This window comes from Pomacea canaliculata, linkage group LG4 (assembly GCF_003073045.1).
Source record: "Pomacea canaliculata isolate SZHN2017 linkage group LG4, ASM307304v1, whole genome shotgun sequence".
NCBI classification, from domain to species: Eukaryota; Metazoa; Mollusca; class Gastropoda; order Architaenioglossa; family Ampullariidae; genus Pomacea; species Pomacea canaliculata.
In genome coordinates this window covers 10,340,644-10,366,581 of record NC_037593.1, presented here as the reverse complement: position 1 = coordinate 10,366,581, position 25,938 = coordinate 10,340,644, and the positions used below count along the sequence as shown (strand labels likewise).

Genomic DNA, 25,938 nt, shown 5'->3' with positions numbered 1-25,938 from the left:
TTATTCAAAAATCATTTAAGACAGTAATCAGACTACTGCTATATAAAGAACAAACTATTACCTACATGGCAAGCATTTACTTTCTGGCATCTTTAATTGTCTTATACCTATGTAACCAGCATGTGTACTACAAAAAATTGTGCCTGATAAGATAAAAAAAATTTCAAGTCCAATTACAGCCAAAAAAAAAATGCGCTTATATCAACCAGTCATGCTTACACATATAGTTTATTTCTAAGACTAAAAATTTATTACTGCAGCTTAATCTTGAGATTTTGCAATTTATGCATCAGCACCATAACCAAAAAAAATGATTGGAAAAAACTGAGTTCTTCCTGTTAATGTTCTTATAATTTATGGACAGATTATAAAAGGCAGTAATTGTTAGTGTTTTTGTTTTGAACTGAATGTGTCACAGTGTAATTTCAACCAAATCAGGTATAAAAGTTATTATTTCTGTCATGTCCGTATCATTGCATTAGGGTATGAATGAACTGGGCTTTTGTTTTTTTAAAACTAATGCACTCACCTCGGGTCAACTAAGATTAACATACATGCCTACCTGTTCAATTTTTCTTTAGGGATTATCAATTTATATTTAACATTTGAAATATGTGTATTTTTTTATTCGGAGAGTAAAGAAAATGATTAATCCCTATTAAGATCATTAGATCCTTTATTTAAGATTTTTTTAAGAAAATAAATTAGGCTCTTTTGATAATTTTAAGCAACCCACTCTGACAAAAAAAAAAAAGAAGAGAAGAAAGCCACTAATGTGTATGCTAATTTGCCAACACAAATCTTTCGCCGAAGCAAAAGCATCATATATCTGAAATCTATGCTCTCTTGGGATGGTCATTTTTTCACTCACTTTATTTTCTGCGTATTCATTACATTTTGGACTTGCGTCCTTTCTGAATGTTTTCTTTATTTAAAGTGTTTTTTCTCTCAAAAACCAAGCAAAATTTCAACTACTTATGTAGTAATTGAGTGTCATTGGAGAACATTAACAAATCTTTAAGTGCTTAATGCTGCTGAAGATGCTTCTCTACCAGGATGCAACAAACAGCAAAATCTGTTACCTCAAATTCAACCATGGCACCCCAAATGGCTATTTTCTGGAGTTACCTCTGACATTTTTCCAAGGGATAAGGAAACAATAATGTATCAATCTACTGAAAAGCTGTGAATTTGCAAGAAGAAAGAAGAGAAAAAGAACAAAAATTCGGGCTATCAAAAAGATATTCACAAAAGCACAAATAACCAAATTTACTCACTTATGGGGGAAGGAACTCGAGCAGTAGCTGAGGTATTTCCCTGCTGTGAAGTCACACGTATGCTCGGTGGAGGGAGTCCTGTTGGGAGAGGGGAGGGTATGGGACCCTGTGCAGACACTGCATGAGTAGTTAGAAGTCCAGCCAGGTTGATAGGAGTAGGTGAAGGTGGTTTCATGACAATGGTAGGGTTCTGCTGTAAGAAGTTGATTATTGGGTCCTGAGATGATGGGCCAGACACTGGTAAGCGCCCCAGCCCTTGGGCCAGCACAGGTCGTGGCGCTACAACCTGTGGGGTATGCTGTGGTGGGGCATGCTGCACAATAGGAACCTTGGCCAGCATAGGCTGAGGCTGCAGGATCTGCTGCTGCTGTTGCTGAAGATGAACTTGCAGAGGTGGCTGTGACACTTGCTGGGATGTTACAGAGGAAGGGATAGGATGGTGCATGTTTTGCAAGGTCATCTGCTGGATCTGGCGCTGCTGTTCTTTATTCCTCAGCAATGCCTGCAATACAGAGTGATTCCCATAAGGTCAGGAGGATACTCCAAAACCTTTAATCTATGTTTTAAATACATTTAATTGGTTTAGAGTGTTAAAATATATATGTAGAACATAAAAATGTTTTCGGGCACCTACAATGAAAATTTGGACTTTAATATGTTTTCATTCAAAAATAAATAAGTATTTCAAGAATGGATGCATACAATACTGTAAGTCAAATACTAAAACTTTTGGTGTTTTTGTAAGTGATCTAAAGGTTGTGATAAGAACTTTTTGTTATCTCAAGAGGTCTAGGAGATATAAGCAATCAAACATGATACCCATTCATGAACTCGGCAAATGGAATTTTTTTCCTCTTCAAATGTCAATTTCAGCCAAATTAATGTTTCTACCAGGATATTCTTACCACAATCTTTAGTTATGCATTTCTAAATAAAGCTGCAAAATTTTAATGCTGTAGAGGCATGCTGTTTTGCATTTAAGCCCTCGAATCAAAAATCGAAATCAGAGAAATTTAAGTTTACAAATTTCAAATGAATATATCATGCCTCAGATTATTTTTGAAAAATATATTTCATTGTTCATATGCTACACATGGCATCTTACTATGTAATTACAGTCTATCCTAGTATTCTAGGATTATGAATTTCACTCCGCTTTCTTGCTCGGTAACCATTATCTACTTTGTGTTCCTTTTTTTGTTTTCTCAGGGTCTGGGCTTCAGGTATAGTGTTATATAATCTTACTTGCCTGAATTATATTATGAACTGTTTTACTTAGATTCCATGCAAACTTCCTTATTTAATGGTTTGTTGTTCACTGTCACAATATTAAAAAGAGGTTAACATTTTTCATCACAGATTAACCAAATTTATTAAAACATCCACTATGTATCTGATATTGATGCTACTGTTAAGTTTCCATTTGTATGTAATCCGGAACAAATGATTAAAGAAAACAAATATCAATCGGACAACTTTTATAATTTGTTCTGCCAATAAAACAGGTCAAGAAAAAAGCTCCAGAAATGTATATATCGTAAAACAAGTGTACTGTGAGGGAGGGGACCCGAGGGCAGAAATGAAAGCATTTGTGTACTAGCTAAATAAAATTCATAGTATGTCGCACTGCTGTGTTTCAGTATCATAATCAAAAACTTTAAAAATCGTGAATTTTCAAACATACACAGGATTTTATTTTTGGAATTTTGTTTAAGAATGGTTTAGGAACGGTTGTTACTTGCACATCATTGCGATGTACTTTTCGGCACACGGTATTTCCCACGACTTATTTTATTTCGCTGTATAGTCACTAAATTTCACTTTTGCAACTTCTGAGAATGTTTCTAACACCAAGATTTATTCTTCTCATACATAAATCAGAAAATATTCAACAAACTAAACTTCAATCACAACTGAATAGGAATGAATCAACAAAGGTCAGCCATTCTGCTAAGGGAAGTGCATTGTTAGGATTTCAAACAAACTGGATCACGTCGTTTCAAATTTTTTACCGGTAACTGTGATGTAAGCCAATAGCCATGGACGATTTCAAAAAAAAAAAAAGGGTGATCTGGGATAGTAAAAATAGCTTTTAAACTATTTTTAGCATAGGCCTTTCACTCATATGGCAAGTTAGGGAGTGTGACATTATCTCCAGATCACCCCAAAACTGCTATCTTCTCAAGGCACACTTCACCTTAAGAAAAGGACTAAGTTTTAAATATTGTACTTCCCAACTCTCAAGTATCAAAGCAAATAAAAAAAAACAAAACCACTGCTCTTTCCTATAATCTTACTGTCACACAGATTAACAAGTAAAATAACTACAAAAATTTGCCACACATTTATCAATTGGTTCCTCCTGAACTGCTTCCAATCAAAAACATTTCTCACTTGAGTAAATTCATTGTGAGCTTGAATCCCTGTAGATGGCGAAAGTGACCTCTGCTCTGTGACCTAAACAGTCAAAAGGCACAAATAAACAGTTGATTCAAATCTGAAAATAAGTAAAAAAAAAAAAATTTTTTTTAAACACACTTTCATTTGAAGTGTACTAAAAAGGGGAAAATAAATTGTGTCCTTATATGTCTCTGGATTTTCTTTAATATATATAACTTAAAATATAAACGTGAGGGGTCCCAGACTCTTCAAGTTCCAAGAGTGCCCCTCACACTTTTATATTTTAAGTTATATGTATTACTGAAAATTACAAGACATAAAGCCAAAATTTACTTTACCCTTTTCAGTACATTTCAAATAAAAATGTGTTTTAAAAAAATTTTCATTTTTTACGTATTTTATTTTCAACTTTGCAGTGTTTTTTGACTAAAAAAAAAAAAATAATTTTGCTGTCGTTATCACATCAGTCTTCCAATCGCAAACGCTTCTGGGCTTCAGGCTCTGATAATTTCTCCTGATGTTTTTGCCTCTTCTTTTGTAGATGTCTTTTACTTTGCATTGTGGTGTCACCCATCTGTGGCTTTTTTTTCTCTCTCTCTCAACACAGAGTCGAGCAAAGTGGCGGTTACTAATCTAGCATGCGGCTATCTGACTTAGGTGCTCCATTGTTTCTACACGCTTTCTGCATCCAGGATTTATCAATTTTTTTATATAGGGTGATGTACAGGAATTTTAACAGCAAATACACACACACAGTTCTGCATGCCAGGGTATATTGATTATTTTTTGGTTTACATTATGACTTTATTCCCTTGGTATGGACCAAAACAGGGAAAATAACCTAAAGTTTAAAAGTCCTACAGCAACAGTTATCTTTCTATCTTAATTCAGCCAACAGAATAAAATATTTCTTATATTATTACTTGCAGATTGTCGGAAACGATTTAACGCTGTATTATTCTGGGAAATATATAACTGGCAAAAATTTCAGACCTCTAGGGCACTGGGAATGGGTCAAAATCAATTACAAAATTCCACCATACACATACATATAATATGGCAAATAAATGTAATAAAAGTGAAAAAAATCTGATACCCATTCGTTCCTGTTTTTGTAATAGTAAATAATAAATGCAAAATTTGTATAGCACACACTCACACTCCTAAGGAGTATGTTCTTATTGCTCAAGAACAAGAAATGGTCAATATACAAGAGAAAGAATAACAAATATATGAACTACAGAAGGAGAAACAACAGTACTGATGACGTATTAAAAAAAAAAAATGAAAAAAGAGGAACCAAGTAACAAGGGCCAAGAGTATTGTGATGTTGGAAAAGGAAGTAGAGAAGTACCGTAAGCGAAAATGAGGGAGGAAGGGTGTGAAAAAGGACAAGTTGGAACTGTGTTAGGAATAATGCGTACGGAAGAGGTGCATTTTCTTTCAGTGCACACATAAAGGATTCAATAATGGGTAGCTAGTGGATATGGAAAGGGAAAGAGTTTCATTGTTTTGCAGCAAAGTCACTAAAAATGTTGTGACCATATGCTGTTGTTCTGGGGACAGGAATAATTAGGAAACGGTCATCAAAGAGCAGAGTTGTCAGATGGGACATAAGAAAAGTTCAGAGAAATTAGGGCAGGAGCCAAAAAAAAAAAAAAAATTAAAATACACAGCACAGTTTGTACTGAATGCGAGAAATTAATTTCTTTTTGTTACCAATTACTGCTCCCGCCTCCTTTCTTACACACTTTTGCAGAAATTAAAATAAACCCTTGATTTAAAGAAAAATGTGAAATGCAAAGTTCAATGCTCTTATAAAAACATGCTCTGACTGATGTATTCAACAGCATTCATCTTGGCTTTACACCAGTAGACTAAAATCATATTTTGGAGGGAAATCTGTGCATTTTATCTCTGCATATCTTTGCTTACCCTCTTAGCACGAGAGGTCACAATCATTGCTCTGCCATACTGACCCAAGAAAAGTTCGTTTGGTTGAGCCAGTTAAAAACCAACCAATCAGAAAGTTTTTTTCTAATCTCAGGTCTTCTTTACACTATTTGCGAGCCATTTGGAATTTAATCTGAGTGATTTTGCGATTTTTTTTGTTTGTTTGTGAAGAAATGAGTGCTCATCAAGTGATTTTCCCAAGGATGACTTTGTTGGTGATCATAGTGAAGAGTCTGTTGTTGAAAATAACTTTGCCAACGAATTTTAAGATATTTTAGCCAGTCTATTTGGTGCTAAGTGATGGAGATATATTTTTGCCAATGTTTTTGATGAAGGCAAGTAGTCCACTTAGATGTGCTGATTTTTTTTTTTAAATAGTAAATTGTGAATTTTTTAGATTATTGCTGTCATCAGAGTGAAAGTAGGCAATTTTCATTGCCTTTATTGCAAAGTTCAAGTTTTCTCTCTCCCAGAAATATATAGTATTCTTGGTGCAATGTTTACATGAAAACAGCAAGAATAAAAACATCAACCATTTTCATCTTCACTGTCTTCAGTTATGCGCCATTGTTTTATTACGTAATTATATTTTTGTGCCATGCTAAGAGGGCTCGTTAGGAATATAGTTTAGTGAAATGAAATGAAGGAATATGGGACTCACCGTAACTGATGAAGCAGTATTGCTGCCACCTTTAATCAAGCTTAGCAGCTTGTTAAATGCTGTCTGGTCCCCATCATCTGAACGTGCAGCTGCTGGGGCAGCTCCCTGGCATGCTGCAGTAGGTCCATGCTGAGGCGTTGAGGAGGGACTTGCACCCACTTTGGGAGAATTCTGGTGCATATCTGCTTCCAGCTCAGCCACAGTTTTCATCTTGCGCTGTACACCTGTGACAATAAAATTATTGATCTTGAACAGCTATAAAGTTTTAGTTACACACATTCAAAAACCCCTCTAACATCTTGGAAATAATCATCTAACGCAGCATGAGATGATGCCCAGATACACCAGGTAAATTTTGATTATTCAAATATAAAGGATCTGCACGTTTGTACCGAGAAAGGATTTTGTGAATATCAAAACTAACCTGGAGGTACATTGGCAGGACTGGCCGTACCACTTGAGGATGCACTGTCTCGTGCCCCACCAAACAAGATTGCTTTCAGTTGAACTTCTGCATCTTGAGTTGAGAAACTACCTCTTGAGCTAGGAGTTGCTGGACAGCAAATGTAAATATATTTTCTTAATAACTCTCAACAGCAATGAACTGCTCCACTAACATCACAAAATAAAATTGCTAGATTTTTCTTTTCTTTCATTTCATTGCCTTCTGTATCAAGCTATTACAGAGAATTTCTTCTCTAATAGAATCAGACTGGAGCAATTCTCAATACTGAAGATAAATGACAGAATTATGCAGATCCAGCATTATTAGCTACAAGAATGACCACAAGCTCTGACCCAAACCAACCATTAATGTTTGATTCTTAATCAGTCACCTAAACAGCAGAAGAAAGATCTAGCAAACTGCTCTGGATGCTACAGATAAAAATTAGAGAAAGATACACATGCTCTTTGACAAGAACATGAGCTTTTCCTTTCTATTCATACTTCTCTTATCTTTTGACACTTACAAGCACTGCCAGACTTTTCAGCAGCACTGTTCTGAAACATGGCTGAGACAATGGGGGGCAAGTTCTTCTGCTGTGTATAATGTTCTGGACCTGGAGTTAAAGTATCCTGGTTAATGGGAAACGGAGCAAAGAAATTTTTTTCTCCAAACAGCTGAGCAGCCATAGAGAGAGGCGGAGAGTGTGTGACTGGACTTCTGGCACCATCTAATATTTCTGAAATTAGAATGAGTCACAAAAAGTTTGTAGACAAAAAACCAATTTCACACCTTTTACTTAAAAATTCAGGGAAATTTGGGAAGTAGGATGTAACATACAAATATATGTTTTATCTTCACAAGACTGGTCATCAGTTTCACTAGCTGTATGCACCTTATGATGACAAGTCAAAAGTATGGAACAAAAGAATAATCTTATAAAATAAAAAAAATTATTCATTTGTATGTTTCTTGTTCTATTAAGTTAAACTGCACCTTTTCCAGTGTTAAATCTTGCCATAGGTGCAGGCCCTACATGACCTGATATGCCTTCCATCTTTTTATTCATCTGAGCTAGAACACATACCATGCAGATAGCTAAAATCCTCGCTGACATTGGCAGGGCTTTGGCGTTGGATAAAATCAATGCCATGAAAAGTGCCATTACTCTGATCGGCCATGCCTGCAGCTGCTGCAGGATTGAACCACTTGCTAAAACGACTACCAGATGGTTCTGCTGCACCCCCATCACCATAGGGTTCAACCTCTGCTTGTGGCTCCTGAAGCAGATCCTAAGAGTTTTTGATCAATAAAGATGGTGTCAAAGTCCTTTTTAAATGTTTATCTCATGAAACATATTTGTGAAACCTTTACCAAAACACAAGGTACACAAGGTACATATGCATGCACTGTGGTCGAAATGCAACTGAATACCTATGCCAAAACAAAACAAAAAAAAAAAGTATCCTTCCTTTTGGCAGCATTTTTAAAATTTATGCTGTGACCAATTTTTGTGAACTTCCAAACTGTTTGATATCACTCACCCCCTTTCACTTAGATTTGTACAATGTAAAATAAAAATGAAGAAAAAGGCCGAGAGAAAAGTTCTTTAAACTGGCAATGTTCCCATCTGCATGATCGGACCTTGAATCCAAAGCACTGAAAGTATCTGATATCTGCAGTAATCAAAGTGCTTGACATTTATTTCAATAGCATATCTTACCCACATACAAAAATCACCATGCTTCACCGTTAACATTTAGCTTTGTAACAAGCAAAATTTGCATTAACAGTGCTATTATTTAAAAAATAAAATTGTAAACTCACCTCTAGTCCAGGAATGTGATCAATCTTAAGGAACTGGTCAAGGTCAAAAACAGAATTGATTCGATGAGGTGATGGCTGAGGTGAGGGTCGAACATTGAACTCGCCAGAAATTTCTTCAGAAAAGTTAGTCACAGATTCCACATTACCATTGTGCTTTCCAACATTAAAACCTGGTATTCAGAAGCAAACAAATGTAGTATCAGAAACAATTCAAAGCAGAGTTTAATAAACAAATAAATTACTAAGAAAGGCCTATTACAAGCTGCTGCAAAATGGTGCTTAAACTAAATGTGCTCAAAAGTAAGGCATTACCTTAGCAAACAAGCTACCTTGAATTTTTTGGGTGGAGGTGGGGTGAGGATTCTGAAAAATCATTTGAAGTGAAAAAGAAGACTGACAGCTGAAATCTTATGGTTTATTTACTTACCATGGTCCACCTTTACTAGAGGACCATTTGCTTTAGCATCTCCAGCAGCATTGACAAGCTTGCCTTTCTTGCCATTCTCAGTCTCTTCCTCTTCATCATCCTCCATTGGTTGCTTTCCTTCTTTGCCATCCTCTTCTCTTTCTTCTTCCAATACCCAGTCTGAACTGTGTCCTTTTCTCTCAAACCCACGCAGCTCAATAGTGTCTGTCTGACTTGTAGGTCCCCCAGTATACCACTCTGGTGCTTCTGCTTCTTCATGACTGTTGTAACGTCTGCGACCTAACAATCCCCATCATAATGCATTGCATAAAAGTGTTCATGCATATCTCTGATCACATTACACCCGATAATCCTCCCCAACAAAGCTGAAAACATTACCTACTGTCATAACTAATGTCCAAAGTCATATCAGACTCTTTACCCCATGAAAAAACTAGGAATGTGCAAAATATCATTGACAGCCACATCCACAAACATACTGGGTTGTTGGAAAAGTCACGACGCATTTTTGCAATATATGGCGCTAGATCGTTTTTAAAAGTACTAGAGTCATTATTATACATCATCTGACATCTGCAGCTTCATTCTTAACAAAAATTGACTGACTTGGTTGAATTTTGGAGATTTTACCATAAGTTTAAAATGGAAGACAAAGCTGTGCATTTTTGTCATATTTTATTGTTTAACTTCTGTAAAAGAAAAAAGTGTCAAACTTGTGAAAAATTGCATAAAGTTTATGGCCACAATGTTCTATAACAGGGATGCACAACCTACGGCCCGCGGGCCATATCCGGCCCGCGAAACTTCTGCCCACGGTGCAGGAAATCAGCACGTTAGTAATAAAATAAGACCTTAAAAAAACAAAAAAAAGGAAGAAGTATTTATCCCCACGTGGGGGCGTCTCTCAATCTTTTTTTCGATGGACGAACATTTCGATTCAGTGCTCTGACTTGGTGTCTCTACGATGCAGCCGGACATTCAGAAGTTGGTTTCGGGAAAACAACTTCAAATATCCCACTAATTACTACATAATTAATGGTAAGTACAACTTGTTTCTAATAAAAAATGGTATCTGCTCTATTTTTTTTTTTCCTTTTTGTATTTTTGCGGCGAAGTGGCCCGCGACACGGCTGTCCGAAATGGATATGGCCCGCGACACGGCTGTCCGAAATGGATATGGCCCGCAGGCCGAAAAAGGTTGGGCATCACTGTTCTATAAGAACGTCAGTGCCAACAATAGCTGAAGTTCCGTGCTGGTGATTTCGATCTCAAGGATGCTCCTTGGTTTTGGAGGCTTGACAAGGTTGAAGACATCATAATAAAGGCACAGATCGAGTCAAACCCATATTATCTTACACAACATGAAAGATTGTAGACAGGGCTTCTGCTTACGCAAAAAATTGCGTACAGTACGCATTAAAAGTTCGGAGGACCCCTTCAGTTTTCGTCAATGGGGTCCCCTTCAAATTTGGGCAAAGAACAGGGACCCCTTAAAAATCTGAAGAAGGGGTCCCTGGGACCCCAAAAAATTTAGCCTTAGCAGAAGCCCTGGTAGAAACATCAATCATTTATCATTCAAACGTTTACGACCACCTGAATAAGCTGGGATTTGTAAGCAGCCTCGATATTCAGGTTCCTCATGAACAGAAAGATGTTTGACAGTGAACATAATCATCTCTGATATGCTCATTAAAGAAAAAAAATGATCCTCTTTTGGAACTGATAACTGGTGGTGAGCAGCGGATCATTTACAAAAATGTGGTATGCAAACAACCTTGGTCCTAAAGAGACAATTCGCTTCAAGCTGATATAGCAGACATTTCTTCAGAGGAAAGTTATGCCCTCATTGTGGTGGGATTTTAAAGGTGCCATGTTTTTATGATCTCATACCAAGGAACCACACAAATCGACTGTGTACTATCGACAATTGGACAATTTGAATGAATCTCTCATCCAGAAACATTTAGCACTCATTAATTGTAAAGGAGTTGTGAGATGTGAGACCGCACACAAGTTTAATCCCTCATCAAAAGTTATTCTAGTTTGGATAGAATACATTGACACATCCATCATATTTGTCTAACCTAGCCCCATCGAATTTGTACTTATTTCATTCACTCTCTTCAAAACTCTCTGCAAGTTATAGCTTTTAATTCAGATGAGGCTCTAAATCAATACAGTTTTTCACTGATAAAGACAGGTTCTTCTAAGAATGAGAAATTATGAATTTAACTGAAAGATGGCAAAAAGTTATTGGAAAAAAACAGGCAACATATTATTGACCTTTGTTCTTTATATAATTGCCCCTTAAAAAAAAAAACCCAGCAAAATACATGAAGAATTTTCCACTAACCCAATACAGGGGGTCCTCGGGTTACGTCAGCCCCGAGTTACAATGTTTCATGGTTAGGACACATTTCCCATTTACTGTATAAAGCCTTGTTTCGACTTAAGTGGTTTTGCGTCGTAAACGTCGTAACCTGAACTTCATGTTTGGTGTGCATGGTGGAAGAATTAAATGTATTTTATATGTGTTTTTTGATAATTACTGTGTTAGGATGGGATAAGTGCTTACAGTATGTTATTTACCTACAGTATGCATGTAAGTTCCAACTTACAGCGAAAATCGGTTTACGACGCGACATAGGAACGGAACAATGTCGTAAGTCAAGGACTGCCTGTAATTATTTGGTAAAACAAAACAATACACAAATACAAAAAAGACTCTTTATGGAAACAACATCAAGAGCTTTGCAGCTAAATTTATGCTTACCCCTGTCAAAACGCCTCTCATCTCTGTCTCTTTCACGGTGGTTGAAGTCACGTTCTCTCTGAAATGAAGAGAAAGGAAAAAAAATAATGATATCGAGTCATATCTCTCACTCACAAGCATGCATCCACACACACAAAGCATTCAAGAAAGACATTCGGCAGGGACTGAAAACAGGCAGGAAATAATGAGAACTAAAACAGCATTCTAATATTAATTAATAAATTTAGACATACTCTTTCTGCCATTTTGTCTCCAAAATCACGACTATCTGATCGTCGAAATCTATCTGAGCGATCTGGACGCTCGTTGAACCGCCGTTCCCTGTCACGGTCCCTATCCCTATCACGTTCATTCCGGTCTCTATCTCTATCCCTGATTGCATGGTAATCACGCCCTTGGTCCCGATCAATTTGGATTCTACCACTGCCAATGCGGCGCTGGTCTCTACGGTCCCTGAAACAACAATGCTCATCATTGAAATTGAGGACATACATTTCATGATATAAGTTCCAAGTCTTTCAATTGTAAGATATGCTAATAATAAAGATAAAATAATAAATAAAATAATAAAGGTTACCAGTTAAGCACATCCTTAATATTTAATGTCTACAACTGCAGTGAAAAGATTCAATGTGTTATCACCATAAATTTCTTCACGGCTTTACTTTTTGCATTCATTATACCCGTGGTTCTCAAAGTATTTCGGACCGCGGACCACTTTACTAAAATAAAAAAATATGGCGGACCACCAAGGCCTAATATCACTGTACCAGTTATTTCAAATTTAAATTGCCTCATTTGTTTCATTACAATTCAAAACTAGATGTACTTTTGTGACAGTAACAAGTTTACATAAAATTACATACTTCGCAAAGTTATTATTAAGACTTTAATGCGATGAATTTAATTGTTTTTGATGAGATATTTAGGTGATAAACATCACTTTATTGACATATGATGACTGACATCCTCGGACCACCTGACTTAAGCATGTGGCCCACATGTGGTCCGCGGACCACACTTTGGAGAACCACTGCTCTATACCATGCTTTTCTGCCATGCATATATCTGAAGTTACCGAAAACCAAAATTATCCTAGGGCTTCATAATCTCACCTTGTGAACCCTGTACAATGGAAATAACTGATTATTATTCTTAGATATATTTTTTTTTTAAAGCAGAAACAGCATGTTTATTACCTTTCACGCTCATCACGTTCATTAATGCTAGACTGCCGATAAACTGACGTCGAAGAAGAGATCACAATGGATGATGACGTCTGAGACACGTGGCAGCCAGTGCCAAAGCTGCGACGCTGAGGACTAAGGACAATGCCATCACGCTCCTCCTTCAGACGCTCCCTAGGATCTGCCACTGCACAAAAACGTACTATGATACAAGAATGAATCTCTCTTCACTCAGATCATTGAGTATACCATGGCCATCAAGACATTCTGACATTACCTTCCCATTCATTATGGTGTAAGGCATAGAATCAAGACCATATGCCCTTTAATCTCTTGCGTAACTAATGGATTTCTGCTTATTATTTTGAAAGGAAAAAAATAATTTTACTGTATTTTTATCATGCATGCATGTAAGAAAAAAAAAACTTTAAATTATATAAATTTATCAGGCTGATGTCTTGATGACTTTTAAGGCTATTTTATTTTTTTTTATATTATTTGGTTTTCTGAAGTGCTCCGAGTCTGATACTTTAATTGGTAAATGTGTTGCATAAATCAACATTATTACTATATGACCTGGACTTTATACCCAATAGCTTTACATCAGCCACGTCTACCCACAGCTGCATCAAACTACAATAGCATCTTAGTAGCCTACTACTTTACTTCCGATTCAATCTTTAAAAATTAAAAAATCAGAAAATGCAAATTGTATAAACATAAAAAAAGCACATGATTAATTCCCCAAATGAGAACTTTTCTGGGCTCTGGCCTATGGAAAAAAAAGGGACTTTTTAAGGACTTGGGATATTTTTTTTTCAAACTCTCTTGTACTGCAATGCTTCCCCAAACCACACTAATTAAATGTGACATGCCAAGATCCTACCATTGATCAGAAAATCCAGTACATAAAATCATCTAAAAGTGCTTTAAAGCTGAACCCACTAAAGTTTCACTGTAAAATTAAAGCATCTCATTTACTTATGACACCAAAAATAAATAGAATCTTTTTATTTTTCTTTAAACATGATACCAGTTTATACACCAGGGACAAATTTTATGTTACCTGAAAACTTTCGATTGCGAGCACAAAGATCCCGATCAATTTCAGATGGTCGAACCATGTCGGAATGTCGCCGGCGCTCACGTCCATCAGGTACATTAAGAGGAGAGTTTTCTCTTGAGCCACCTCCAAATGAACGAAACCATTTTTCTGGATCCCAGAGCCCCTCTGACCTATGGTGGTCAAAATCAAAAACATTGGTTTAATACACCAACATTTTTGAAGACCTTCACAAGATTTCCATCAAATTGTAAGACACCCGAAATTTTATAAAAGCCAAATTTTCAGCACATATATCTTGATGTTAAAACACAAACAAAATGGTATATCATTCAGGGCTATTTGGATGCTACAAACATCAGCAAAAACAATACAAATAATATTGACACTAACATGGATTGTGGAAACCCCAAACCCACCCCCCACCACCAAAGTAAACAATTTAAACATCTGATTACAGCAGATGTAGACAGATTTTAAGTACTCACGTGTCAAATTCCTTGCTTAGACAACTTGGTCGTAGCTTGGCTCCAAAAGTCTCTGATATTTCAATTAATTTTTTCTGAAACATATCACGAAATAGTCTATTGTACAAGATACAGTACCTTGTATACATAAAATTACACACTTGCACAAATGTACACTAAAACAGAAACCAAGCATTTTTTCTAAGAATGATAGTCTGCAGATTCTGGTTTTCTTGTATTCTATTCTGTATGCAAAACAGCAAGTAGAGCATGTGTAAGCTGCAAAAGTAATTAAAAATGTACTTTAACTACCCTATCAATTTTTCTGTAGCAGTAATAAAATGTTTTATTTGCCACCTTAAAATCCTTTAGCTTTACCAAAATTTAAATCATCCCTATACATGATAAAGCCTTTCACAAATGAACTAGAAAATACCTGACAACTAGGTTAATGTTGATACGACCATCTAAATGAAAAACCCAAAAAGGCGAAAAATTTACCCTGCTGTACTGATGCTCAGGCATAGGACCTGGTGTGTCCCTGCGAAATTGCTGCTCTTCCATATCCTCATCTTCAGAAACACTGGCTGTGTCCTCTTTATCCATTACTTAGGCACACATATAAACTTGCATGGAAAAAACTGCACACAAAACCAAGAAATGCTCCAAAGCATGAGTAAACACCAGAAACATTTTTAAATGCTGTGAATGTTCTCTTCAATCATTCTGTAATCTGCAAGCTGCCTCATAACCATACCATCTTTCCAGCTAAAAATGTGTACTTTTTAAAATAAATTTGTCAATTTGTCAGTGTTCAACAACAAATGGAATTTCAAATATTATTAATCTATGTAAACAGCATAGTTTCTAACCACTTTCAGCAAATTTAAAAGGCATTTGACTTTTACCAGTTGGAATCAGCAAGTGAAATTATGAGGACAGCACCTTATATGAAGGGAATGTGTTTTCAGGCCCTGCTACTGAGATGCATAACATTATTTCATTTATAACACTCGTCCAGGCTTTTAAACACACAAATGACCTCTACTAATAAGAATTAAATCTAAAAAAAAATCCACCAATATCATCCAAGTCTCATAAATCAAAAAGTTTACAAATAACATTATATTACTGTGTTATAGGTAGAAATATCATGCTAAGGTGATCAAACAGTGGTATCGGTCAAGGTGTGGAGGCCAGGAGAGAGTGTGGCCAGCCATCTAGTATAGTCAGGAGAAAGGCCAGTGGGTTGCGCATCTCTTGGCTGGGACTGGTCATGAGGTAATAGAGCCGCCTCGAGGCACATTGTAAGTTAGGTGGCGTACCTGATAGGGTCTTCGATTGCTGGCCTTGGTGTAAGATGTGGGGGCAGGGACCCTACTGTGTACGAAGAGCATGGGGGGAAGATGTGCTGAGTTTCTATAATGGGGAATTTTTATTTGCATTGTGATGACATGTGGTTAGCGACTAAGATTGCATTAGGGAGTTTGCTTTATGTAGTGTTTTGCGTCTGTTGTAGCAGACGATGCTGTTAGCAAAATGTTATGAGAGACATGCTTGAGGGGCAAGCTTAGTGGTTATACGTGCATAGCCGGAAAGTTTGTTATCTATGTACATTGCTTTCTACAGGCTCAAGGGGATGTGGCATTTATTGTCAAAGTATAAACAGATTGCCGTCAGTCATTGAAGTGAGGATGGAGGGCTGTTGACCATCAAAGTGCGGGCTTTGTATTTTTTTTTGACGTAATGATTGTTTTCTTTTCCTTTACTTTTGAGTTGGTGGGTCGTACTTTGTGACCAATAAACTTACGTATTGTCCCTTGTGTGCGTGTTTTGTGTCCACTGAGGAGTGTTTGGCTTCGTTGGTCACGTCGGGCGTGCAAAAGTCTGTGTGATTGCAAGTGTGCCTGTGAGAGAGCAAGTGCCGCAATGCCCGATCGCATTATGCGACACTGTTAATAAACTGGCTGTGTGAAAGGGGTGGGAAGACTGGTGTTTTATGCCGAACTAGCAACTAAGGCTACATCACGGAAAGGCAGCCAGCCCTGTAAACAGATGTCATGTACAGAGAAAGAACAGTGTCCAAAATGAGAGCTGAACACAGGACAGCAAACCATCACTGCATTGGTGATGATAAACACTAACAGTTGGACCACCAGACATCTCGGCTGAGAGACGGATTCAGCAGTATTTTGCATCAGATAATATTTGGTCAAGAAGATAAAGTTCATGGTTTCACTCTACCAGAGTAACACATTTGACTAAAAGAATTAGTATGCTGTTTTTTATAAAAAATATTTACAAAGAGGACTGCTGCAAAAACTCCAAATGTCCCTCTTAAAAATCCCACCTAATGAGAAAAATAATTTGGTCAAACCTGTGAAAATCTTAAAATTTAGTTATATTCAACAAAAGCATTTGTCTATGGAGGTATAATTAATACTTTTGACAAAGTTTTTGATGCTGCTGACATGTCAGAATAGTTTGATGGTGACCATTTATCAATTTAACGCTGGGAATTTGTTTTAAATGGTACCGATTTCAGACTAAGAGACCTTGTTCTTAACAACTGTCCCTGGATGGTATCCATTACCATTATTTTCATCTTCCATTTTGAAAATGATCACCATCCGCACTGTTAGTAAATTTCTTGAAAAGTGTAAAACTGGAATACTTCATGAGTGTTGGGCTGGGGAAGGCATCACAAGCAATGCTGTTATTCTGAAAATTAATTATTCCTTATATAGTGTTTATTTCTGTAATAGTAATTTTCTTACGACCTGACCAGATGCATCTTTGATGTGAAGTAACTACTTATGCTAAATGTTCGTAACTGTCGAACTAGCCAGTGGGAGTTTCAACACCATGTCATCTGTCTCAAAACATCTATACATAGCCCTTATGTACAACTCTATTCCTGTTCACTGTTTGGCGACATTTATAGCAGTGCATCTCTGTCAAAGCAAGTATGTTTTACTTTAGTACTGCATTCTTTATGGTTCACGATGACAATCGGTTTAAAATCGCTAACCGTTCTGCTGGAAAGAAAAACACAACGAATACACAGAAAGCAAAGCAAAAGTTATATAAACTATTTGCTTTTCTTGGTTTATGGGCAGTATTTATAATAAAATTGCTTTGAACTTTATAAAGAGTGCATAAAATTAAAATTTGTGTATGAATACGACGTGCATTGACTGAATGTTGACATTAAGGCCTTTTACTTACCTTGTCTGGCTTCTTGTAACTGCTTCTTGTCGTAAATAATAACGTTAAACAGTTAAATATTATGAAATAATTAAATGAGAAACAGACATTGAAAAGAAACAATTAAATGCTACAGTATACAAGCTAGGAACAGCAATGAAGACAAGAAACGAAAGACTGTACACTATCTTCGAACGGCTGCTGAACAACATTCAGATGTTCGACAGCCCGGATATGCGCATGCGCTAATCAAAGGTCAATAAAATATTGGTAATTTACAATAGTGTGTCATCTTTGATTGAATTTTAATCAGAAGACAACAATAAAATCAAATTTGTAGAAGATATGTCAAAGTATAGAAAAATAGTTATTTTGTCCTTGAAACACAATCGAAACAGCCATTTCCGGCGTACAATAGGTGCGTCATCAAAGAGCTAAAAACCTGTATTTTAGTTTTATTTTGCATTTAAATAGAAAACGCATTATGCATTATAATATTTAAAGTTAATTTAAGTCTTATGCATATGTTTGTTTAGAAAAAGAACAGGACATGTTGCTATTACGTCATCGAACAATGTGTTACACTTTTCAGATCGTGGACTGAATACGACAGTTGTCTCGGACCATCTTCGGGAACATTTCACGTTGTGAAAACTTAAGGCTGTGAAAATGTCTATTCTTCAGAAGATTGCAGAAATTGAAAGCGAAGTAAATGAATTGTTTGTTGTCTTCTTTTTAAATTACGATGTTGGCTAATTGAAGGCAAATATAAACTCTTTCAGTCATCGGTTTTCAGAATCTAAAACGACACATAGTCTTTGACTTTCTCACACACACACACACGCGCGAACCAACGTACTCCAAGATTTGTAGTATACTTCTGTTACGAAGCCAGTCTAGCACTGATCCGATAAGTACGATAACTTATGTGACTAACAGCGGTGATTTTCCTCTCCGCATGCATGCGCGCGTGAATGTGAATGTGTATGTCTCTGAAATGATGCTTCAATAGATGGCTCGCACCCAGAAGAACAAAGCAACTAGTGGGCATCTTGGCCTGCTAAAGGCAAGGCTAGCGAAACTAAGGCGTGAACTTATTGAACCTAAAGGGGGAGGAGGTGGCGCAGGAGAGGGGTTTGATGTTGCCAAAACTGGTGACGCTCGCATTGGTTTTGTTGGTAGGTCCTTTATTAATAGTTTTAGTTCTAAATCTAACACTGATATAGCTTATTTCATTATTAAAATCCAACATCATGTATAGGAAGGGCATCAAAACGCATGCCACTCCTGAAGATTTTGTATTACATGTTGATATATGATATGAAAACATGTATTCATATAATTTTTATTTTTGTTACTGCAAATCCCTCAGAGTATCTAAAATCTCAGTTCAGTAAGAACGGTTACCTTTTCCATTTTACCAATTTGTTCATAGGAGACAGATGTATTACTCAAATTCTGGGAAAGGAAAACTTCATAGGTTATTGGTCTAGTCATTGCCTTACTTAGACTAAGAGCTCTGTTTAAATATGATTTAGCTTTTACTTAGAACACTTAAATTTTCTAAGTGATATATAAATCATTCATAGCAAGTGTAATCTTATTTCCTTATATTTTTAAACCAAAAAAATGTGTTTGAAGCATCATCGTGCCTCTCTTTTCATTCAGGTTTTCCCTCTGTGGGAAAGTCAACTTTGCTGAGTAACCTAGCTGGTGTGTACTCAGAAGTTGCAGCTTATGAATTCACAACACTTACTACAGTTCCCGGCGTCATCAGGTACAAAGGTGCCAAGATTCAGGTAAAATTACTCAATCTACAACAAACATTCAGATTCTTATAACCACATGTTGTGTGTGATCTAATGCAAACACTTCCTACAGTGTGTTTTTATCAAAATTGTGGCAGAACAAAGGTTCAGTAGTGTGTACAAAAATACATGGATGAAACAGTTTAAATCAAACTAGCAACAAATCAGTGTTTTCAAATACTTTCCTACAATATTCAACCTTTTTTATCTTGAGAAGAAACTGCAATAAAAAAGTGTTAAAGCTGTTAAAATCTGGTTGGACATGCGTCAGATAAAATACATTTTCTACAAAGTGAATATGTGATTTTTACCTCAGTGAACTCAATTCCAATGAAAGGATGGATAATAAATACAAGCCCTGTGAATCAGTGCATCTTGTAATACTTATTTGTTGCAATCTCTTTATGTTTAGCTTCTGGATTTGCCTGGTATCATTGAAGGAGCTAAAGATGGCAAAGGAAGAGGAAAGCAAGTGATAGCAGGTATATATATATGGAATGTAACAGATGTACAGGTTGGTGCTTATGGTGGTATGCTTGATCATTCTCAGTTGTGTGTGCTTTTTGGATAGCATTCCTTTCCCCTGCACACAGCAGTTAAATGCCTGTTGCCAGTGCAGTAAGGATAATTTAGTTCTCATCTTTCATTACATGTATCTCCTGTTTACATGTCTGGCTACATTTCTAGCTTGACTTTAAACACCAGTCCTTCTGACCCTTTTTGAGAGGTTGTGAGGTCAGTAAGACTAATCTGCATGTCTTAATACCTTATCAGTTAGTTGATTTAGTAAGAAACTGGTTTCACCCTGAGGGGATTTTGCACTATGGTGGATGATGGAGGATAGAACAAACTGGAATACTTGGAGAAAACCCATGATGGTCAACCCTGCAAGCAAGTGTCAAGTATGGAGTGTCCCTAGACAAGATCGTAACTAAGACCTTTTCACTGCAGTAGTGATGAGAACGAGTATTAATCACTACAATACCATGCACCCCACTTCCTTAATAAAAACTATTTGCTTTTCTTGAAAAAACATCTCAAACGATGACTGAATAGTGGAATGACATTGTGAAAGAAGCAGTAAAAGAGACTGTTTTGAATATGGGTAAATTTCAGAAGGGGTGAAAATTATGTGAAGTACAGGTTAGCCAGACGATCCTTGAAAAGAATGATAGAGGCAGCAAATTCAAGTGAACTAAATATGGAGAAGAGCTATCCACACTATGCAGAAGGTTCCCCAGAGAAATTTAAAGGCGAGGAAACTGAGATAAATCTCGACAACATTTATCAGTGACAAAGATGGCAACCAACTGTATGAAGAAAGCAAGATCAAAGGGAGATGTAAAGAATAATTCAAGCAGGTTCTGATCCCAGACGTAGACCACCAAACTTGGCATCACTTCATTCCAAAATATCCAGATCTGGAGGAACCTGAATCAGAAGCCCTACAGGTGGTATGAACCAGTCTGTAGAATGAGGCAGCTGCAGTGGATGGAATCACCTCAGAGTCGATCCTAACTTGTGGGGAAACAGGCATCACATCTGACAAAGATCTTCCATAAAGCCCAGGGAAAAAGATTTACATCTTGCCTGTTTGGAAGAGGCCAGCTAGTAGGAATATAGCATATATAGAAGATTTTCACTTTTTAATCAAATGGGGGAGCATGCCAAGATCCTGGATCAGTAAAACAGTTCTCTAGTAGATTCAGGATAGGACACTGCTGTGTGGATATAATCTTTGGCCTTGGACAGCATAGTAAACTGACAATTTAATACAACAAACTCTGTCATACTTTCAACATTTCCACACATATAAAGGGTTACTATAGTGTCTTAAGTGATAACAAGGGATTCAATGTGTCTGAGACACTTTATGTGGGAGGCAAATTACAATCATCTCCTTATGCTGACTTTTACCTTCCCGCGTAAGTCAGGTATTTATCTTACAAGTGTAAAACCTTCCCATAAAATCATTGTGAACAACTGGTCTTGTTGTTTTCACTGTTAACATGATACATTACAGTTTGTCAATCCATATATTGTGGAGGTACAGTTTACAGTTTGTAAATGATTTGGCAGTGGCACGGACTTGCAGCTTGATTTTCATCGTGCTGGATGTTCTTAAGCCATTACAACACAAGGCCCTTATTGAACATGAGCTTGAAGGATTTGGAATTCGCCTTAACAAAGAGCCACCCAATATCATCTTTAAGAAAAAGGAGAAAGGTGGACTTAACCTTACATCTCTGGTAATTATTTTCAAATCTTCAGCCAGTAACCATTAGGAGTTAAAATTGTATGTACTTTATTTTGTAATATTTCTTTCATATATTTTTTTTTACTTTTAGTGAATGTATTATGTGAATCTTTCTGATCATAGCATAAAGAAATGAAGAAGACATGCAGTCTAAACCTAGTTTTCCTTTAGGATGCTGTGTCTCATTTTTCATGAACCATGACAAAATGTGTAAATATTCATTTCTTTCTATGACAAAATTACTATTATTTTGTAAATGCAGAAAACAGTTTAGAGTGATTTCATATGATCCTCATTAAGCTTGTCTTATGTGGAGGTGAAAGAACTTTATTTACCTGATAGGGCAAGTAACACAATGCTGTATGTGTATGAAAGTTACATTTGAATGTTTTATGTATATAAAGGTGTCACAAAGTGAACTGGACCAGGATACAGTAAAAACGATTCTTAATGAGTACAAGATTCACAATGCTGACATCACTCTGCGCTATGATGCTACAGCTGAAGATTTGATAGATGTCATTGAAGGAAACCGGGTCTATATCCCATGTATATATTTGCTCAACAAAATCGACCAGATCTCTATTGAAGTAAGAGCTAAAGCTACATCCTTCATCCTCATCTTTGTCACTTGTCAAATTAATACACCAAGAGTGCTGAAAAGTATAAGGGATGGTAGACTGGCAGTCTGTGGTGTGCACATTCTTCCTGTGTGTCTTTATCTGTGCCCTTGACCCAGCATTATTTTCCCAAAGGTTATGATGCAGCAAATGTTAAATATTTTTATGACAGATTTTGCATGGAAGTTTTGGGAGTTTCTTTAAAAGATAATTTTTGCCTATGTATATATATTACACATTTAAATGCTAGTCCTTTTTCACACCTTTCCTTTTGCAACATCATGTTACTCTCAGCTCTTGTTCTTTTGTTCTTGTAATTTGGTTCCTCTTTGTGTTTTCTGTATTTGCTTTTATTCTTCGTTTAGTACAGTTGTTTATTCTTTTATAACATGTTATTTGTTTGTTTTCCTGTCCCTCGTATGCTGTCCATGTTTCGTTCTTGTTTTGTACTCCTTAGGAGTGTGAGTATGCGCTTTACAAATTTTGCATTTATTATTATTTATTGATTGTATTATGATTCTGGTATAAAGATATCCTGTCTTTGCTGTCAGTATTTGCTTTTACTCTGTTGTAACAGGAGCTGGACATTATTTATCGAATTCCTCATTGTGTACCAATCTCAGCACACCATAAATGGAACTTTGATGATTTACTGGAAAAAATGTGGGATTATCTAAAGCTAGTTCGCATGTAAGCCAGTGGGTTTTTTTTTCAGTTTTGTTGTTTTTTCTTTTTCACTAGACTTTTGTCTTTATTGATAATTGTATAGATAGGTAAAGTGAAAAGAAAGTATTCAAAGATGACAGAGGTTACTTCCCATATATTGCTCACTCCATCCATGCATCATTTATTAGGTATTTGCCAATACCTTAAAGTAATTTAGGCAGTGCTTGACACACGAAGCAAAGACACTAAATCCTTGAAGGAAATAATTTTTTTCACAAAAAGTGAGACACATGCAAGCTTAACAGTACCAATCTCTTGCATGCCTCACATTCTCTGACCACACACCAAAGTAATGATATGTACAGCATACAGAGAGAAACAGTTTTGTGGTTCAAGTTTATTGTTTGAAGCTAAGTATTCGAGGAAGATGGCATATTTACCAATGATTGAACCTTGTGTATCTCTTATTTCTCTTGGTTCCTCTCTTAGTTACACCAAACCCAAAGGCCAGCTCCCAGACTATACATCCCCAGTAGTGCTGAAGAGTGGTCACAGTGCCGTAGAAGATTTTTGTAACAAGATTCACCGCAGCATTATAAGGGAATTTAAGTAGTGAGTATGACGTTTTCTTATTTTATACACTCTTAAATATTCATTTGGTTAAGGTGCTTATAACATTATTTTTTTAATTTTTAATATTTGGCAGTCTTCTATGTTGTCTAAATGTAAGAGTTGTTAAATTGATCAAGCTTGGGCACTTTCATTAACTTACCCTATTTTATAATGTGCAGTGCTCTGGTTTGGGGCACATCAGTCAAACATTGTCCACAGAAAGTGGGAAAGGAACATGTGCTCAATGATGAGGATGTGGTGCAGATTTTGAAAAAGTAAGTTATCAGAAACCTTTTTGTTTGTTATATTTCAGCAGCCAGTTATGATTTTGCTCTTAAACTATGTTGCTTATATGGGACTGAAAATGTTCTTAATTTCCAGACAGATGATGATACTCACAAATAATATGCTTTGAGTGCTGTCCCAGCAATTGTTTGTTACTAGGCAGACAGAATACACAGTTCAGGGTTCTAGGAATGGAAGTTTTGTGTCTGTTATTGTTTCTCAAGAAAAGTTTTCGTGGTAACTTTAGAATACTTTTACATTTGCAACACTTTTTATTTTAATTTTTTAAAATATTTTTTTAGTAATAAAAGACCACCACATTTGGCTACAATGAAGTAAATGGATCCAAATGCATAGTACTTGGTTATTTAGCTTAGATTTGTATGTTGGACACATGACAGTAAAGAGCATGTTTGCTGTGTTTATTGTGAGCTTCAAACATACACATTTTATGTCTACATTTTTATCTGTCCAGGGTCTGATTAAAGATGAGATTTGGAAAACTGCAGCCAGTATTGTACAGTTGTTCCAATAGTCTCCAGTGACTTTCAGCTCTGACCTTCACCCTCTGCCTACCTTCTTTCATCAAATACCCTAGTGACTTGTATCAAGCCTTCACCATCAAACCACAGACTTTGCTCTGAATATTTACTAACCTGCAATAGTGGTGGTGATGATGGTGGTGTGGGAATATCATTGTGCTGAATCAGTCTAGTGCCAGAAAGACTGTCTTCTACATCCATCCAACCATGTAGAAGCAATAATAAAAATGGTTCTACCGTTAAGCAATTTGGCTGCTGTCATCTTGTCTTTCGACTGAAGAATTATAGATAATCAAATCATTTAATTAGAATGAATGTGCATTTGCAGGGAACTTCATTTGTGCAGCAAAAAAAGAAAAAAAATGATACGGGTGAGCATGGGTAGATTGTCAGGAAAGAATTGCTTGATACATTAATAGATTATATCAGGATAGTTGATAATCAAGCATCAGTTGTTTTATATTATAAATACATGAAAGTAGAATATGTCATAATGGAAAGCTAAGGAAGTACTTTAGTCTTTTACAGGTCACTGGTATGATACTTGAATATGAGTGTTCTTTACTTTTTGAGATTTTGTTTTCTGACGACTGGAAAGGACAGTACGTGCCCTGGCTCGTTTAGTATGGTAGGCTGTTAAAATGAGTCCCATTGTGAAAGTGAAGAAAGCTTAAGTACTAAAGTTTAAAAACAAATTTGGTAAACTTAAGAAGAGTCATCCACATATGGACATGCACAAAACAGAAGTGAGGAAGACATGATAGAAAATAGTTCTGCATGCTTCTACAAGGCTTAAAATTTGATGCTGACACAGACATGAAGCCAAGCTCAGTTATAACCATAAAGAGGTTGCAGTCAGTCTAAGAACTTTGTGGGTTAACCACCTGAGCAGTAAACAGGCCACAAAAGGGCTGCTGATGTGCTACATCTTACAGCTCAGTCACTGTATTGTATACTACAAGACATCTATGATCAGGCCAACCCACCGGCTGTGGTTCACTTTGGAGAAGAGATGGGCACTTCCAAGGGTATTATGCCCACTGTTAGGACCATAGATATGGGCCGCAGAAGAGACATCATGCCAGATCAGTCAAGATCCTGATGAACAATGACCACACTCCCTATCAGCAGACTCCAGCATGGGAACAGCAAAAAATATTGCTGGAACCAAAGCATAAATCAAGCTACTCTACGACTCAAGATTACAGGAATATTCCTGTCAAATTTGCTGAAGATTGGACAATAATAATAATATAATGTGTTGTCACAATGCGCAGCACCACTATCACCAAGATAGATCGTACTCACTGTGGAGACCAAACAATGATAAATGAACAGATAGTGGACGGTGAGAAAGGTACAGGCACAGAACGTAAAGCAATGGATGAAAGATACTATAAATAGTTGGAGCCATACTTGATGATTAACATGACAGTATTACAAGGGAATTAAGGATAGTAA

At 36.5% G+C, this 25,938-nt stretch overlaps 2 protein-coding genes across 5 annotated transcripts in view; one reads left to right on the top strand and one right to left on the bottom strand.

Moving 5' to 3' along the window:
- Positions 1-17,936, bottom strand: part of LOC112563349 (eukaryotic translation initiation factor 4E transporter-like) — a 33,619-nt gene extending 15,683 nt beyond the window's left edge. For 3 of the 4 annotated variants that reach the window (XM_025237263.1, XM_025237261.1, XM_025237262.1), the window contains exons 1-15: positions 17,709-17,936; positions 14,982-15,121; positions 14,502-14,575; positions 14,017-14,186; positions 12,963-13,137; positions 11,997-12,216; positions 11,764-11,821; positions 8,991-9,269; positions 8,564-8,733; positions 7,824-8,028; positions 7,263-7,475; positions 6,716-6,844; positions 6,292-6,515; positions 3,672-3,734; positions 1,278-1,779 (exon numbers count right to left, since the gene is read on the bottom strand). In XM_025237263.1, coding sequence (XP_025093048.1) covers positions 1,278-1,779; positions 3,672-3,734; positions 6,292-6,515; positions 6,716-6,844; positions 7,263-7,475; positions 7,824-8,028; positions 8,564-8,733; positions 8,991-9,269; positions 11,764-11,821; positions 11,997-12,216; positions 12,963-13,137; positions 14,017-14,186; positions 14,502-14,575; positions 14,982-15,086 — 2,587 coding nt within the window. In that variant the 5' untranslated portion in view covers positions 15,087-15,121; positions 17,709-17,936. The remainder of the gene's footprint in view (positions 1-1,277; positions 1,780-3,671; positions 3,735-6,291; positions 6,516-6,715; positions 6,845-7,262; positions 7,476-7,823; positions 8,029-8,563; positions 8,734-8,990; positions 9,270-11,763; positions 11,822-11,996; positions 12,217-12,962; positions 13,138-14,016; positions 14,187-14,501; positions 14,576-14,981; positions 15,122-17,708) is intronic. The other variant, XM_025237265.1, reaches the window with a different exon arrangement.
- A 141-nt stretch (positions 17,937-18,077) lies between these two features.
- On the top strand, positions 18,078-24,726 carry LOC112563352 (developmentally-regulated GTP-binding protein 1). The gene is made up of 11 exons (XM_025237272.1): positions 18,078-18,105; positions 18,280-18,395; positions 18,700-18,865; positions 19,356-19,486; positions 19,908-19,977; positions 21,575-21,744; positions 22,157-22,342; positions 22,950-23,062; positions 23,528-23,650; positions 23,830-23,925; positions 24,411-24,726. The coding sequence occupies exons 2-11, from the start codon at positions 18,357-18,359 to the stop codon at positions 24,415-24,417; spliced, it is 1,101 nt and encodes a 366-aa protein (XP_025093057.1). The 5' UTR covers positions 18,078-18,105; positions 18,280-18,356; the 3' UTR covers positions 24,418-24,726.
- Positions 24,727-25,938: the final 1,212 nt, after the last annotated feature.